Source organism: Drosophila subobscura, chromosome O (genome assembly GCF_008121235.1).
Source record: "Drosophila subobscura isolate 14011-0131.10 chromosome O, UCBerk_Dsub_1.0, whole genome shotgun sequence".
In the NCBI taxonomy this organism is placed as follows: Eukaryota; Metazoa; Arthropoda; class Insecta; order Diptera; family Drosophilidae; genus Drosophila; species Drosophila subobscura.
Window position 1 is genome coordinate 15,075,190 of NC_048533.1, and position 18,247 is coordinate 15,093,436.

The window sequence follows — 18,247 nt, forward strand, 5'->3', positions numbered from 1 at the left end:
ATGTTCAGCTTTGTCAGCATCCATTGGCTTCTGCTCGTCGCTGTATTCAGATTCCGATTCCGATGTCGATGTGTGTTGATCGATTTGCTTTGAACTTGTTTGTGGCTATTGACAAATGTCGTTAAAATGGACACTCTACACGCGGTCCATGCAGGTTTGTGTTGTATTGTTTGGAAAGTCCAGTAACCGTGCTAATTCTATGTATTATTATTATCTTTCCTTAAGCTTCTATATATACTATAAACCATACATACATATCTGAATCTTTATCTGCATCTGCATATGTTTTTCTTGGTAGCCGTTTATTGTTTTTGGCAAGCCTTAAAACGGGTTTTTCTCTATCTTCAGATGACTTGTGGTTTGTTTAGACAGTCCGGCTTGTCCGTCTTTTTGGAATTTCACACTTTCAATTGCATTGCCTCAGCCAGCCCCAGAAAATGCCATGCTAATGTGAATGCCGAGAATGATTTGCCGAATCACAAAATGACGTTAGACTTAACCGTTATTTAATAATCAAAGCCACAAATGGCCCGATGCAACACAGGCACAGGTAGAGCCACAGGTAGAGCCGCGATGCAACGATGGCTTGAAGGGCCCATTGAGACTTTGCCAGCGCCGAATCATCGTATCAATCATCGAGCGTTGCACAACACCTGTTGAGGGCCCCAAGGGGGCCATTGGCCCAATAACTGCATCTAAGCTGTCAGCAGCTGAGGTCACAGCTGATAGGATGCTCTTCCCTTGGGCGCGTGTTTCGATCATTTGGAAATTTTTACGCGAACGCTAACCTTGAACTCGGACTTTTTAGTGGGTATCGTCGTTTTTCGTGGTCGAATAAGGCCAAATAGTACTAACGAGATTCCGAAGCATCGAAAGCTATAAAAAGAGCTAGACGAGGAGCAGCACAACAAAAACTCTTCAACTTGGCCTAATAAACACAATGGCCGGCAAGCGACGCCGACACCCACCAAATGCTGGCCATACACGGGCAGCGGTCCGGTCCATCTGCGGTAGCATCATCATCAGCATTACGATCGGCAGCTGTTCGGGCTTTGGGCCAATGATTGAGATTGAAATTAAAGTCAATGCTTCTCGGGGCCGAAGGTTACACGAAAAAAACACGCGACACGGGGGTGTGCTGGAAAAAATTTCAAATTACACAAAAGATGCGCACAAAAAGAAGTCAATGTCCGGATGCGTTGAGACGGGGGTGGCAACCGGAAGGAGCTAAAGGTCGAACCAGAACTGATTGAGTGGCTTTGCAAGCGAATGTCTCCGTAGTTCCTTCAACTTAGATCCAGAATTCCCCACATGGTGGAATATGCGGAAATTCCTGTTGCCTTCGCTCGGAAGTTTTCGCTTTAGTCATTCACTGTCATTCCACTGCTCGTAGAGTAGCCCTTGAGTAGATCGTATTCAAATTCCAACTAATATGGGTGACGCGTGTATCGCATCTCTTCGATGGGATCACCAAGGGCTACTTATTGTCTCATAAATATTCAGCGGCTCTCACGCTGATGTTTGCTCAGCTCAAACGCAAACAGAAATGTGTGAGAGTATATAGAGAGGAGTTTTGGCCAGAACTTGGCGGTAAGAACAGCTCTCCCAAGGCATTGTACCACGCAATGAACTTTGAGCAGCAGTAGGCAGCTGTTTGCACCTGCTCTGAGTGGGATTTTTAGCAGGCAAATTAGAATTATTTATTTCTCTCCTTTTGATCCTTTTATTTGAATTTCTCTACACAAACATCGATCGCCTCCCCTGGCTATGGGCTTGGCCAGCAGCTTTGTTTGTTTCACAAGTTCACGGCGCGTTTTGGCCGTTTATTGATCGGGCAAAGCAAACACAGAGGAGCAATCGGGCGGCTGGGCTAGTGACAGCCGTTGGACACACTCTGGCCGTCGCTCTTCATTATACATAAATATGTTAAAAAGCCAGCAGAAAACAAACTGGTTCCCTCGCAGGTTCGTTCGTCTTCTCTTTTTTGGAAATACGAAATCCCGCCATGCTCGTACATATTCAAACAAAGTCTGAGCATAGTTGTCGCATTTGATTTGTGTGTGGCTCTGGCAGCGTCCTACTTGGCGTTCTCTTTTTTTTCGTCTTGGTTTTCACATTTTTTTGCGTTTGCACACTTTTCCGACGAACTGCAAAGTTCGAGCAAATCTCAGTAATTATATGCAACGCAGGCAGGGCTGGCCAGGGGTTAATTAACGGCTTTTCATGTGCTCTTTGTACATCACAAGGTGCAAGCAAAGGCAACTAAAACCCATAATAGTCGAAATGCCAAGCTAACTGATACTTGATACTTGTGTTTATTAGTTGCTAATACAAAATTACCCAACTGGAGATCAAAACACTGCGACAAACGAGACAATAGAGTGGGGAAAATCTTTTCGACTGCAGCGAACTTTGGTTGTTTGGTAGATTTGTGCTACAAAAATTAATAGTCGAACTTTAAAATTAAATAAAATTCGAACCAAACTTTAATTCGACAGATAATTGCTTCAGCTATTTTGTTTGGGCCTGTGGCAAATTTTCCTAAAGAAAATATATCAATTTTTCGTATTAATATTTATTTTAATTGCATTTTAAAATGATTTTTATGTTTTCCAATCGATAAAATGAATGAATATCGATAGAAAATTAATGTCAAGCAAAAGTGTCAAGGAAATGTCACAGTTCAGATTTGCCTTTTCCCTTTTTTCCCAAAGATGTTCATGGATGCAAATTGCCATGACTAGAACATTCGGATTATTGGCTTCTGGAAACGCTCATTTGATGCCCGAACGCAGCACGCTCATGGGCACTGCAAATAACGGGGAACGGGCAGAACAGCAGAGAGCAAAAAAATTCCCCGCAGACATTCCCCTGATATTTCTGATAATTAACGGCTGCACTTTGGTGTGGGTGCAAAGCGCAGCAGTCGAGCCGCCGAGCATCCTTGCTGGCCCCAAAAGTCAGCAGAGCGAGAGCGGCGCACACAAGCAAAACCCAAGCACACACACATACACCGATCAAAGCACACACACGCACACATAGCTGGCAACCTGTTGCTGCTGCTGGCTGCTACGCTGCTGAGCTTCAGCTGAGCTGCGCTCTGAGACTGCTTCGCGCTCACGTTCGCTCTGGGCCCGGGGGCCGCCGCTTCACCGCTCACCGAAAATGCGCCACGCCACCAACGTCGCTCCTATGACTCGTATAAAAGCAAAGCGGCAGCGTGAAATCAAACTTATTTTGATTTTTGATTTGAATGTGAAAACGTGCGCTCCGCTGTCCAGTCAAGTCTAGCCGTAGCCGTAGCCGTAGCCGTTTAGCAGCCCATTGTGGTCAGCAGCATCACAAATCAAAGCAGCAGCAGCAACCAAGTAGCATCCCAGCCAGTCCGCAGTTGTTCCCATTGTGATGTAGTTAAAACAAATGCAAAAATCATACAAACATGGTACAAAAGTGTGTGTGTAATCCAAATCAAGGATAATCAAATCGAATCAAATCAAATCGAATCGAAACGAACGAGAGTGCGGCGAACGAGCAGTGAAAATAAGTTGAATGCCAAAGCAAAGTAATCTTTGTAAAGATTCAGCAAAGTGAATAATATATTAAAAATTCCAATACGTATTACCTGTAACTATCCACTAATTGCAAGAAGGCTCCGATCTCTTGAGTGCCTGCAACCAGCGAATTACACAGGAACAAAATGGTAAGTCTCTAGACACTGGGGGGATTCCCAGTGAATTTCTGCTGCATTTAATCAGAATTAATGGAGTAAAATTGAGTTAAAAATTGAGGACTCCACCCTGCAATTTTGATACTGACTAAGTAGCATGCAAAGCTGGCTGGGCTTTCCATTCAATCACACAAATGACCCTTTCCACAGCTCAGCACGATTCGCAGATGCCATTTATTATACGCCCGAGGGTGTTATTAAGGGGGGGAGAGAAAAGTAAAGATTCCCCGCAGTGCATTACAGCATCCGTAATAGTTTTCCTTTAGATATTATATTGTTGTATCTGCAATTAATTGAGCAAAAATTGAATAACTCTGAGCAGGCCCAGGGAACAAAGAGAGTGAGATTATTCATTGAGGAAAACCTTCCGTCAAGTGTCACGCTCACTCTGCGCTCCGCTCCAATCTCAAATATTTTGTGTCTGTTTTTTTTTCTTTGGAAATGGAAAAACACCAAGTTCGAGCGCCGCGTGCAACTGGTTTTCACTTTCAAGTACACATTTTTTGGGCAAGGTCTTTTCGCCCAGTCTTTGCTCAAATACATTTTTGCCGAGCGCAGAACTTTCGCTCTCTCTCTGTCTGTACGTTTTCTGTTTTGCTAGTGCCATTCGCACTTGAGATATAAATGTACGTGAAAAGTGCACACAAAAATTGCAAGTGTTGCATTTATTTTTCGTAGCTTTCGAGTCTTGGCTGTCTTGGCCAAGTGAAGTGAAGGCTGTTTCGTTGGAGGTTAACTTAACTTTACGCTCTGGGTTAGCCCAGAGCCCAGAGCCCACAGCTGGCTTGACCACATTCACACGGAAGTGTTGCTGTGTAGCGCTGACCTTGAATCTCGACTGGGATAACTGGATAAGTAAGGCGCTTCGCTCCATGCCGCTCCAATCAAGCGATGGCAAGTGAAATGATCTGGCCTCATGGCCACTCGAATGCCCTCCCTACGCTTTGTCCATCTTCGCTGTCATCCGACGCTCCTTTTATATTTTGGTTTTTTTCTGCTGATCATTGAGACGGCTTCTGCCAGCCTGTAACTGTTGTTCCCTCTCCCTCTGCCTGTGTGTAGAAATCCAGTGATTTTCATGTTCATTCATTGACTGAGCTTCCCTTTTGGTTTGCCAATCAACTGACAACCGCCTGGCTAATGATCCAAGCCGCCTGGCACCATTTTGGGGCCCCAAACATATCGAAACTTATTCAAATCTCTCACAGTTGTTTTCCTCTCCTTTTTGCCAACGCGCTTACACAATGATTATTACACCTCGCGGTATTTTTGTTTGTCAGCTTTTGCCGCTTTTTCTTTCGGTGGCGCGCCACATATTTGACACTGAAAAGTGCCAAGAGGCAAGTGCGCAGCAATCGCAGTAGCAGCAGCAGCAGCAGCAGTCATCACAGGCACAAATGTGCCTTAATCAGACGATTTGCTTGCGGGCACTGTACGGCAGTCAAGTCACATTAGAGAGACAGTTAGTGAGTCCCCCAACCCAACCATAGCCCACCCGACAGCACTGTCAGCGCTGCGCTCAGCTGTTTTTCCCTCGGCCCTGTGTGGGTGTGTTTGAGAGCGCTGAGAGATAGCTTTGCCAGTGTGTGTGTTCGTTCGCATGTGACAGCGATCGATTCGAGGTTCGGACTGTTCCACTTCGTTTTTCCTGGCACAACGCGGCGTATGCGCGTTATCCGAAAGCGCGGAAAGCTTGCAACTGTTTTTATTTTTCGCAACTCGCCTCGCCGTCGAGCCATTTGGGCAAAGGTTTATTGGCAAATTCTATCATTGAGACACGGCATGCGTGGTGCTGCCGCTCCACCCGCGTTTTATCTCTCGTGGTGTGCGTGCTCCCCCTCCGTGCTGTAATGTGCTAAATGCTGATAACGCAGCGAGCAAACAGAGAGCAACATAGAGAAAGAGAGGGCACCGCAACGAATCAGCTATGACGTTGCTTTGGGGCGCTTATCGGCTTTCGATTGAAGTAAGTGTCATTGCAATTAAATATATTTATGGCTCCCTTTGGCGTTTAATCGAGTAAAAGTCACACTGTAAAGCTGGTTAAAAAATCATAAAAAAAGCGCCAACCCTGCACCTGAGCTCGTTCTAATATTTTAGTGCTTTTTGAGTGGTTTGCAATTGCTTAAAACTCAGGAAATTGTACGAGCAAGATCAAAAAATTAATTTTTACATATTTAAGATCAAATTTGATTTGCTTTTTATTCTCTGTCTGTGTACCCATCGAAGATACTTATATAAATGTTAAACGTCTACACTTTCATCGACAAAGCACTTGCTTTTATTTTGTGCATTTTAAGTTGCTTTCGCGTCTAGGTAGAAAGAAGTTTGTGTGTCATGTTGTATGCTTAATATCGTGAACTCCGAGCTTCAGCGAATTTACATTGAAAGCGGGCTCGGGTGCATGTTTCACAGGGGCCTTTGCACGCTTAATGAAATGCCAGAGCTTCCTTCGTTCTTTTTTGCCAGAGTACTTATTTTTGTGTGTGTTTCTGATTCTATTTATTTGCATTTGAAAGCCAAGGCAAGTTTTTAACATATAACTATGGGAAATATATGTAAATAAATAGAACAATACATTAGTTATTGAAACCGAAATATAAGCTAGCAAACATTTTTTAATATATTTAATAATTTTTTGTGTGCCCCTTTTGACGTTTGCATATTTTACAATTCAATTAATGCGACGACTGAGATGGAGTTTTAGAATGTAAATAGAATGGAATATGCCTTGATTTATGCGAAGAACATGTTTATAAAGTGTGATTATATTTCAAGCCAAAAACAATAAACAATTGCCAATATTTGATGATCCTCAAACAAATAAACCAATAAATTTCGGAAACCTTTCAAAGACTCGTTCGGTGCAAGGTGAAATTTAAAATTCGCGGTTAGCTTGTGGCTGTTTTTTTTGCGCATTTCTAAACTGATTGAGCTGAAAAGTCATTGCCTGTTTAATTGTATCCGCTAGTGATTTATAAGGAGGCGTGGAGAGCAGGGCACTGGGGGGTGCATGTCTGAAGTAAATTTCGAGTGTTGGCATCTGCATTGGAATGGCATATTAAATACCTGATTTTAAAGCCGTACAATTATTGATGCCAATGCATAATTCACTGAAAACTGGAATGTGATGTATAAATGTAGTTATGCATGTAAATGTGTGTATGTATATGTATTTGTAGAATGATTCAGCTAAAGCCAAAACAGCTTCGAATTAGGTTTTGGGACCCTAAATTCCTGCACTTACGCACCAGTATTTTTTCCTCAGCATTTGTTGTATTTGAAGTATTTGCAGCTGTGCACTTGACTACGAATAGGGTTTTAGCTGCAGCAACAAATATTTCAACAACTTGCAACTTGAAACGCGGCTAAAAACGCGCACAGAGCTGAGTGAGCGGCATAGAATCGCCCACTAAAGCAACAGCAATACATATACACATGTGTATGTGCACATGTATGTGTTTGTGCCTCCTTCGCGGCAGTCTTGCACCAATTACTTGGCCTACGATATTAGGCCAGCGAGAAGCGGGCGACTCCAACGCTGCCTCGATTGCCAAATTAACGCGATTTAGTTTGCTTTGGAAAAGTCGCTGAAGTCAAGTCTTTGCAGGCACAAAACAAACGCACACACACACACACACATACACAAGCACACATGTATCAAGTTGTTGGTGCACCAAGTGCAACATGTGTTTCACTCTTTGCCTCTTGCAGCGTGTGTCGAAATGGCGCGTTTTAAGTCGCGTGCAAGTCGCCTTCGCTTGAAAAAAGTGAACGCTCGCTGCATTTTTCAACTTGACCCACAATATCAACGCATTGAGAGGATGGTTGGCTGGCAGTTTTCATACATTTTGTGTTTTCTTTTATGGCTTACCAAAAGATTTGTTTACACATTTAACAAATTGCACAAAAGGCAGGGGTCCCAGCTCCAGCTGCAGCTGCCAGTAGAAGCTGCAGCCTCTCTTGCTGCCGCTGTTGCATCATCGTATTAGACACAAGATGCCGCCGCCACACACTGAACCTGAATGTTTGGCTCGAAAAGCCAGTTGCACAGCTCCAATCAGACCAGCCCTCGCTCCACTCCCCCTGCCAGCTGTGCGTCTGCAATGCTCAACTTGACCTATAAATTGATTTTAATGTTGCGCAGGTTCGTGCATACACACACACACACACACACACACATGCACATTTGTGTGCGTATTTCTTTGATTTGATTTTTCTTTGATTTTTTTGTGGTCATTAATGATCGAAAATCATTAAGTGCGACGCACACGAGCATCGATCGAACGATCCGCGCTGGATGCAAACCAGTTTGGCCCTTTTACATTTGGCTTTTTATCTGTGCTGCTGCGAGGGAGCGGGGACAGCCAGGGAGCGGCACTGACTGTTGCTGGGAAAGTAAAAGTGTTGAGCCGGACAATTATGCGGCTCTACAAACGGGAAATCATAATTTTTGTACTTACGAGTATTTCGTTTTATTTTTGTTGGTGGCCAGTGCAAATTGCTTAGTGCCGCCCCAACACAGAGAGAGATAGAGAGAGGAGAGAGAGAGGGATGCCTTGCCACTTATATAAAAGTCATTAAAATAAATCAAATTAAAAATCAACTGCGGGGAAGACAGTGCGAGTATTTAGACAGGCAAACAGATGCTGTCACCTGCCTGCAGCCTGCCGTGGCTCAATTGCAAAAAAAGAGACCCGAAAACACAATCAAAAAACACGAAATCACAGTCAGTAAACCAAGCCACTAGCCGGTTGGCCTTGACAAGAAATATATGCATACAAATATACTGAGATCTTCAGATTTGAACTGATGATGATTTCTGTTACTACATTTCTCATCTCTCATCTCACAAGTCTCTGATCTCTCGCAGCCTCAGCCTCAACACCTATACCTGTATCATCTTTGCTTTGCTCTCCGCTGATTTGCTGTGTCTGCGTCTGTCCAATTATGCATTTGAAACCAGAGACCAGGCCCAGACAGACACTCTTCGAGCGGCCAGGGGATCTTGTAGCCGCTGTAGAAGACGAACGTCTGGTTTAATTAATTGCCAGCATGTTGTAAAGTGTTAATAGCACTTTTTGTTTTGTTGTTCGATTGTGCTGGGGCTGCTGCCTTTTCGTTGATAATTTAATTGCCCACCAGACCCCACTGGAATGCAAATACTACATCTCCACATGCCACATCTCTCTCTCTCTGTCTGTGTCTGTGTCCTCAGGCTGCCACTGATTTATATTGGTTTCTTTTGTGGGTCGCATTGTGCAAAACCCCACAAACTAAATTTGAATGATAAAAATGCAGTCGGTCGGTTGGTTGGTCGAATTTTGATGCCGATTTGGCAAGCATCTTTGTCTCTGGGTCTGGTCTCTGGGATGAATAGTCTCTCTCTTTTTTCTCTCAATGTGAATGAATTCATAAACAAGCCGGAATGGGGCGAAAGACGTTTGGCATTGAAAACGCAATAATCGTATTAATTAGTTAAATCAACAACAAAAACCTGAGCGAGTCATAAAAAAACCCTGAAGATCGGCAAAAGTTTCTTGGAAGGCAGAAACGAGTAAGAGTCCAAGTTCCCGCCCTGACTCTGACTCTGACTTTGATGTCTTATTCTGTACCTGCTTGGCTTGCCCAATGGGAGTGCGATTAGTGGCCCAAGTGGCAGCCACTCATTACACAGTCACTGGCAGCACATTAGCACAACAATTTGTCACAGCAACCAAAGACTAAAGACCAATCATTATCGGGTGGTACATCGACTTAGGCACTGACTGACTGACTAACTGACTGCTTAGGGTTGGCTACTGCCCCACTGAGCATTGTGGGTCAGGCCTGTCGATGTCGATGGCGACACCGTGCAATGATGATGGATATGAATGGTGAATGGTCAACTCATCGCCCAGCGCTTGTCGTCTGCGTTGGGCACAGTGAGTCTCAACTCATTTGTTGGACTCTGTTTCGTCTTTATGGCGCATAATGAAGCGTTAAAATGTAACGCCACAGCAGCAGCAGCAGCAGCAGCAACCACAAGCAGCAGCAACAACAATTACAAATGCCTCTTTTACACTTGTCCCCCGGGACTGACTGACGGAAGCATTTTTGTGGGTTTTTGGAGGGAAAGCACTTGGGGGCACCGCGGGCCGGGCCGGGCCGGGCCGTGCCGCGTGTGAACCAAAGAAAGCGAAAAAAGGGTCAGCATTTGGCCAACAGATGATGCTGTGACTTACGCAAACTGACCAAAGCCATACCCTGAGCCAGAGCCAGAGCCCGAGCTTTATGTAATAGCAAATACAATACATTTTCAACTGGCATATTTGTTTGGGGGCAAAGTCCAGACAGCCAACCAGTCAGCACCCAACGAGCAGGCAGCGCAAAACAGCTGGCGAGGCCAGAAGACTGAGCTTGCTAAGAGGCAAAACAAAAATTCTGTCCATAGACATCATCAACATCATCGTGAATTGGCAGAATTCAATAGAGAAAAATAAAGTTGCACAAGCCTGCGAGAGTGAGTCAACATTTGCCACCGCGTTGGCCAACCTTCTGCAGATCAGCAGCGGCACATTAACGATGATATTCAAGTATATATGTACATAAGTTCGTACATATATATTACTAGCACTTATTAAACTTATTGAACGCATGAGCAGCAGTACCGGTTTTCATACAACTTATCCTTTTTTTTTTGCTTTTGATTTGAATTTTATTTTTATTTTTGGCAATTTTCAATTGAATTTTATTTGTGTTTATTTGCAAAAACAAAAGTTCAACAAACTGCGCGTTAAAATGTTGTTTTTATTATACTTAATACTGGTTGGTGTCTGCTGGGGCTTACAGATGGCCTTAAATGATGTTTACGGCTTCGTTCTTTGTGTGACCACCCAGCGGGCTCTTTGTGACAATTTTTTGTCTAACATTTTTGATTGCATTTCTCAGCTGCCAAACGACTTGGAGCTGCTGTGTATGCCAGTCAGCGCTACGAAATTTGCTCATTTGATTTATTGAATTGATCAATTAAGGCAGGTGCCAGCACTACTCGAGCAGCAATCGGCAACAAACATCAAAGTTCCCCCAACACACCCACGCCTCGGCCAGTTCGTGTCTTCGGGTGTCTTTTGTTGGGCTGTTGATAAACATCGACAAAATACATGATGGATTATGACAGCTCGTTGGTTAAGCTCGAATCAGCTGCTCCACAAAATGCGACAATTATGAATGGAATGCCTGAGCGGTTCCGGGCACGGCTTGAACTTCCTTTTGCCGCTGCCACCGCCCAAACTGGTTCTAATTGGAGCGCCAGCGCCCCAGCTTTCTGCACTCGGAAATGCACCGCCATAAAGTGGTTCAGTTTTGGACAGTGACAAGCGGGGGGTGCAGGGTTACAAGAGCAAATCTAAGCACAGCCACTGGCCCAGACAGACAATTAAATTTAATTGCCGCAGTACTCCCCGCTCAGCTCCCTCTCTGAGTGCTGCATTATGGTGCGTGTTAAGTATATACAATTTCCATCTTAATGGATCTCACCTAGATAGTGTGAGAAACGGGTTTTATGACGCTCATCGCTAGTAATTTTCCTTAATCAAATGGCATAAAATATGTGGAATTAAAGCAAAAACGCCGCTGACCCGCGTCGAAAAGTGCAGCGCGTCCTCCTATCAGGGTTCGTTTCTGGTGGGCAATAACTTTGCTGAACTTTGGTCATTCTGCCCACACACTGCACGTGCCCAGCAACCACTCCGCGCTGAATTTTCACCACACGAGAAAGTCTTCCCAAATTACCGAAAATTAACGCATCACCGGAAGCAGTGAAATGGTAACAAGACTTGAAGCTGGAAAAAAAAAAGATTCACTCTTCGGTTACAGTCTTAGAGCTTTACTAACGCCTAATTATGACTCGTAATTTGTGAGTTGCATACCCAAAAATATGTCTATATAAATATACAAAAAAATGTCCCTGCATTCGCTTCATGTATATTCATTTTTCTGCCTCATCTCTGTCTAATTTCTGCACATCACTCGTTGGCATTTCATCTTTCGAAGGGCATCCAAACTGTGGCCTCTGGGTTTCCCCCCGTTTTTTGGAATTCAATTACCCAGCACGCACCTACAAAAAAGTGAAAATCTTTGAGAGAGCGTCGCCAAGAAAAGTGAATCTTAATTAGATGCAATCAACGGCGACATTGTTAGAGCGGCGCCTTCCGGGCCCTAAGCAATCATTTTTTCCCTATTTCGTCTGCAAAGTCTGAGTCGGATCTGAGTCACCTTTTGATGGCGGCAATTACGGGCATTCTCGTTGCTGGGGACGCTTCACTGGCGGCGGCCTACTCGTGCCATCCCGGAATTACGTCAACTCTGCAGCGGATACTCGCACATATTGTCGAGTCATGTGTCGGGGCGACACACATGGAGGGAGCAGCACGAGCCGCTCAAGTGATGGAAATTTCAATAAATCTTGCAATAAAGAGAGTTGGCCGGTGTCTGCGGTTCTCGCTCGACGATAACCCGCAATTACATTCACTTCGGGCACACCCCCAAGCGTTCGCCCACTGACAGTCGGGGAGTCCGTTTGCCTGTCGATCGGTCTGTCGGTGGGTCTGTCAGTCAGTCTGTTGCTCTGTCGATCAGTCTGTCGATCAGTCTCTCTGTCTGTTGGTCTATCCACCGCTCAGCGGCTTCATCTCACAGTCTGTCTAGCCGCCTAACGGCAGACCCTGTCCGTTAATGAACCGCATAGACCAACGGCATAGCGCGGCACTCGGAGATCAATCTGGTTGCCATTGACAGCTTACTGAGTCGCTGAGTCGAGGCGACAAATGAGCATTGTATTTCCACCTGTTGGGCCACAGATCCGAATGTCTTTGTCTCTCCCCCCACAAGCTGGACATGATGGATGAGCCCGGCCAGCTGGCCAGTGGCGTAGTTAGCAAATAAATGGCCTAAGCTTTGTGTGCACGAATTAGCCTAGTTTTTGTCTGTGGAGATTTCTGTCTTTTGCTGAATTCTGATAAGTGCATTTTGCCAGTTTGCCAGTTGCAAGTTTTCATACGAATTTTTGCTTAATTGACTCAGGGAATGGCTTACATTCCAGCAAAACTATTGCAAATGTACAAACATGGAGCTGTGTCAATCGAGGACATTCTCCTTGACATTCCCCGGTATGCCGTGACGCCCCTGATTTGCCAGAAAAATCAATTCAGCCTAACCCTAACCCCGCAACGGGCTTCGTAATTACGTTTGAAAATGTTGCTGTTGCTGTTGTTTTTGTTTTCTTTCTTTAATTGCCGTCAGCCGGGGTATTTAACTATTTAGTCAGCGATTAACACTCGCGGAACTGGTTTAACTCTTTCCTGGCATGCCCCTTGGCCCGTCGATCGTTAGATTTTTCTCTCTGTCTCTCTCTCTCTCTCTCCGTTAGTCATTCCATCGATCTAACCGTACAATAGTACGGCCTTTCCTGTTACCTGTTCACCCGTCACCCATTTGATCATTTGTTGATTGTTTCGCTTTGTTATTTATCACATGGCCAAGAAGGCATTGCAACATCGGAATCGGCGAGCTGGCTGCACCAGTTTTTCGCTATAACCAAAAACATACGAAAACATGTACAAACATACATACATCTGTACATACATATATCTAGTTGGAGTGCTAATCGACCGTCGCGACTGTAAAGAATTACCGCGAACCCAAAAATATAGAAAATCACGGTGCACCGCGGCCACTTACGGATATTCTCATAGAATGTGGTTTTTCTTTCCGTGCCACTGGCTGCGAGTTTCCTTTGTGCCTCTTGCCACATGTGGTGAGATCCAAGTGAATTAGAGCCGAACGACAGAATAGTCATAATCAATCAGTTGTCCGCCTCTTTGGGCTTAAGTTGATTGTTAATCGGGGGCAACTCCATGACTCCACAACTCCACAACTCTCCGTGTCTGTTGCAATGTTGTAGATATGTAATTAACGAGGCAACTTTATTGATTGATCTGACACTTGATCCCTTGCACAACTAACTTATTTTTCTGATTGCTTTTGCAGGATTACCTCACAAGATTCTATGATGGCTGGCGGGATCTGATGGACAACAAATCGGATCCGCGCACACAGGGGTATCCGCTCATGAGTTCGCCGTTCCCCACGATAGCCATCAGCCTTACATATGCGTACATCGTTAAGGTAAGACTATAACTATATCCCTGGGGATCTATAATTATGGCCAGAACGAGAGCCCCAAACAACAGAACCATTCTGGATAATTTATGTTAATTTCGAGAAGCTGCCAGAGCCAGAACTGGGAATGGCACTTTGCGTTGCGATTTTGATGGCTGTCTCTGTGGCGTGCGGATGAAACTAGTTTCGGTTTTATTGCATTGCAAAATGAATGTGAAACAAAAGAAGAGGTTCAGGGCCATCGCAATCCCAAAACCCAGTCCCAGAGCAAGACGATCGCTTGGCAGCTGGTGTTGCTGGTGTTGAAATGTGACCCAAGGAGATTATGCAAAAATCAACAAACAAAATCACTTCGAATCAACGATTTCTATTTAGGTTTAACGCTTCACATATTTATATGTAGTTTATGTAGTTTTATCGAAGCATTTAACTTACTCGAACACACAAATGCCGCCGGGACGGCACTCACACAGGGGGAGACACGCCAAACAAAAGACTTGGGCAACGAACTTGTCACAGCAAAACCAAGCAGAGAAGAGACATCCCAGACGATGGGTTTTGATTTGATAATTGCTGTGGCTGTGGCCTCTATTCGAAAACGAGGCCAAGGGGCAAAGGGCAACGTTTAATATATGAACTTGAACTCAAAAACCTTTCCTTCTTTCAGGTACTGGGCCCCAAGCTCATGGAAAACAGAAAACCCTTTGAGCTGCGCAAAGTTTTGATTGTCTACAATGCGGCGCAGGTGATCTTCAGCACTTGGCTGTTCTACGAGGTAAAAAAAACTAAAGCGGAGGCAGGCAGTCACCCACTTCCAGTAGAAGACTAAGCTCTCTTTTCTCTTTGCAGTCCTGCATCGGTGGCTGGCTCAATGGCTACAATCTGAGATGCGAACCCGTTGACTACTCTTACTCACCCAAAGCGATACGTGTAAGTGGTTTAGCTTTTATTTTGTATAAGAATCAATACACAGGAATAGTCGAGAATTGTGCTGTGAATTTCCAAAGAACTTTTTATGTAAGCAACCAGTTTGGGCCAGACAAGAAATTTGTAGAAATAAACGGCAATGGCGACAGGTTCTTTTATGCTAATCAAAACGAAATGGTTGCCCAAAGCCGGCCGGCACTGACTCTAAAATAGAGAACATTTCTTCGAGACGGTTCTCTCTCCGCCTCACGTGTGCCAGCAGGTTTGGGCCTGGGTGTCAATGGCTGACAGATGCTGTGGCTTTGGCTTAGAAAGCTGATCGCTTGTAGATTTCGCAAATTACTTTTTTTCCTCTTGTCATTGATAAGCATTGGCCAGGGGTTTGGCCAACCGTTAGAGTTCTTGGACTTCTTTGCATAACAAAAAAGCGAAAATATTGAAAAATTGGCCATGAAAGATCATAAATATTGAGGAGCTGCGAGAGGAGTGTCATTCCACTAGAATTTATAAAAAAAAAACAGAGCGAAACCTTGAGGAAGTTTGCCAGAAATATGAGTTACAGATAGGAATAGGTATGACCCATTTCATCCAACTTTTTCCTTATTTTTCCCACAGACTGCCGAGGGCTGCTGGTGGTACTACTTCTCCAAGTTCACAGAGTTCTTTGACACTTTCTTCTTTGTGATGCGCAAGCGGTACGATCAGGTGTCCACGCTGCATGTCATCCATCATGGCATCATGCCAGTGTCCGTTTGGTGGGGCGTCAAGTTCACGCCCGGCGGCCACTCGACGTTCTTTGGCTTTCTGAACACCTTTGTGCACATCATTATGTACACGTACTACATGTTGGCCGCCATGGGACCCAAGATGCAGCGCTACTTGTGGTGGAAGAAGTACTTGACGGTGCTGCAGATGATACAGTTCGTGCTGGTCATGGTGCACTCGTTCCAGCTGTTCTTCAAGAATGACTGCAATTATCCGATCGGATTTGCCTACTTTATTGGCGCCCACGCTGTGATGTTTTACTTCTTGTTCTCGAATTTCTACAAGCGGGCCTACGTGAAGCGAAATGCCAAGGTATGTGGAAATGGAACCCCAATCAGCTCGCTAAACCTGTCAACTTTTACTTCCCTTTCGCAGGAAAAGGCAGCCGCCCTGAAGGCCAACGGACATGCGAATGGCGCGATTAAGACCCAAAAGGATGGCAATGTGCCGGAGTCCACAGGCAATGGCAAACTGAATGGGTCTGCCAATGGTTTCCACAACACCTTCTCAAAGTTCACCACGGAAATGTGCAATCCGGCGCTGAACACGACGACGCGACAGCGGGCGCTCGTCAACGCAGGCAACAAGTAGGAGGAGGAGGCGCCGCCAGAGCCAGCCAACCAGCCAGCCAGCCAAACATGAAACACAAAAACAAAACATAAGCATAAATTAATTACGCTACCATTTAAATTACCTTACGATTAAATTAATCATAAGCATAGGGAGTCCAAGCCTAATCTAAGCCAAATCGAATTCGTATCAAAAGAAAAACACAAACAAAATGGAAAAAAACAACATATTTTCATGCAAATCCAATCCGTAGCACTCTCCTTCACCTTGTAATCTATCCTCTATCCTTTTGTGCCCACACCATTCGACACGTAGTCAAAGCAATGATCTGTGACAATTCATGCCCCATGATGAGTGCAGAGATAATTTACATACATTTTATGTACTTATTATGTATTTATGCATATTTCTTCCACTATGTTCTATAGCACATCTTTGAGCTATTATGGCGCATACCAGGCTCTATCTATTACTTACTATTACTATCACCCATCTCGATCTATAATTTTTGTATTTTTGGTAATGCAAGCGACAGCTTTTTTATACGTGTATATTATTTCGTTGGATTGTTTTGAACAAAAAAAATGTGTTTTTATTTTATAAATAAATTCGAGATTTTAATGAAACCTTTTGCCCTAAATTTATACTATTTTGGATGTTGGAAAATGGTTGAATTTCTGTTCCAACAGGAACGGATTTGATTGGTTTTTAATGTTTTATGGCATGGTGGAAATGTTGTTGGCCGGATATGCCCATTTTTACAGTAGAATGTATGTAAAATTGAAAGTCGTCGAGAAAAATGTATAGCATATTTTTAGGTGGGTAAAAAGAATGTAGATTTCATGTACATATTATGTATGTATTCAAATTCCACTTCCAGGTAAGCGCGAAAACATTTAAATAGTCGTTTTACTGCCACTTGCCACAAATTTGGAACAAGAGTCAAGGAAAGTCATAGAAGAAAGGCCCCTTAAGTCAACTTTGGGAGTAGCATCTGTGTTAACTGGATGTCCAGAAAAAAAAACTCTAGTTGTAGATAAATGTAGGTACATCGTGAATGAAATAAAAGGCCCAAGGCTGTCTCCTCAATCGCCAGCTTCCTCCAGGCTGCCTCTTGAATTGGAGCTGAGAGCGGTTGCTAACCCACAGTCCAGCGCGACTTAACAGCATCATGCAGAAGCTGCTGAAGCGACTGATGATCTATGACGTGCAGACCCAGAGTCCCAAGCTGCCCAAGCTGCAGAAGAAAGAGACAGTAGTGAAGTTCAAGGAGAAGTTCAAGTAGCGGTTGTAAAATGTAGGATTTTAGTATTACTGTCAATATGGCATGACAATCCCAATCCTACTTGATTTCCCATGCGTTTAAAGTTTGGCCAATTTGATCACTTTGGTTATAAGTCTCGGTAGATTAGGCTGCGCGGTGGGGTTACTGGTGGATTTCCGAAGATATTAAATATGATTACTTGCTACTTTCCGTCACTTGGAACTTGAGTTGGGAATTGTCGCTGGCAGATCACACTGCCCAAATATATTACTCGGTATTGCCACAGCGTTAGAACTTCCAAGTACGTTCTTGCGTAATCTTCACATTGTGAAAGGCTGCCGCTTGGACTTTTAACTAGTTTGAGTTCCAAATAATATGCGACTACACACGACTACAAAATATGCTCCAATGTGTCAATCATGGAGTTACTTGTGGTCGGGTGGAATTTGAGAGTGAGTGCCGTTCGGTTAGGAATTGTTCCTCTATTTTGCTCGCCACAGCATAGGTGAAGCTTGTCAGATTTTCTGCTCTACAAACTGGTTACCGACGTTTGGCTTGTTCACAGTCAGGACAAAAATGAGAAAAAAACATTAAAAAAAATTGATTTAAAAACAGTTTTTAGTACGCTTCGCTTATAAGTTAATATGACATGCAATTATGTACGAGTAGGTATAATGAGACGTTTATAGGTACATATTTATGTACCATACTTATAACAAAGTCAGAGGATAGGCATTCCAAGCGAACACAACCTCGTATTTATGGTGTAAATTTCAGCTTTATATTTAATCAAAAATTGCATACGATTCGACTTGCATGGTTTTGTATGTAAA

General features: G+C 44.0%; 1 protein-coding gene across 2 annotated transcripts; it reads left to right on the forward strand.

Annotated features, from left to right (window-relative positions):
* The first annotated feature begins 3,224 nt into the window (after positions 1-3,224).
* Positions 3,225-16,359, forward strand: LOC117896635 (elongation of very long chain fatty acids protein AAEL008004). 2 transcript variants are annotated; one of them, XM_034805081.1, is made up of 6 exons: positions 3,225-3,700; positions 13,757-13,894; positions 14,556-14,663; positions 14,738-14,818; positions 15,431-15,892; positions 15,956-16,359. In XM_034805081.1, exons 1-6 carry the CDS (start codon positions 3,698-3,700, stop codon positions 16,169-16,171), a joined length of 1,008 nt encoding a protein of 335 aa, XP_034660972.1. In that variant the 5' UTR covers positions 3,225-3,697; the 3' UTR covers positions 16,172-16,359. The 2 variants fall into 2 exon arrangements, with proteins under 2 accessions (XP_034660972.1, XP_034660971.1); XM_034805080.1 differs by lacking the exon at positions 3,225-3,700 and adding an exon at positions 5,640-5,693.
* The last annotated feature ends 1,888 nt before the right edge of the window (positions 16,360-18,247 follow it).

Bases quoted from the DNA above. Each gene is read 5' to 3' on its own strand.
- LOC117896635 (XM_034805080.1), top strand. From the start codon at position 5,655: ATGACGTTGCTTTGGGGCGCTTATCGGCTTTCGATTGAA. The intron at 13,895-14,555 runs GTAAGACTATAA...TCCTTCTTTCAG, and splicing joins CATATGCGTACATCGTTAAG to GTACTGGGCCCCAAGCTCAT. The intron at 14,819-15,430 runs GTAAGTGGTTTA...TTTTTCCCACAG, and splicing joins ACTCACCCAAAGCGATACGT to ACTGCCGAGGGCTGCTGGTG.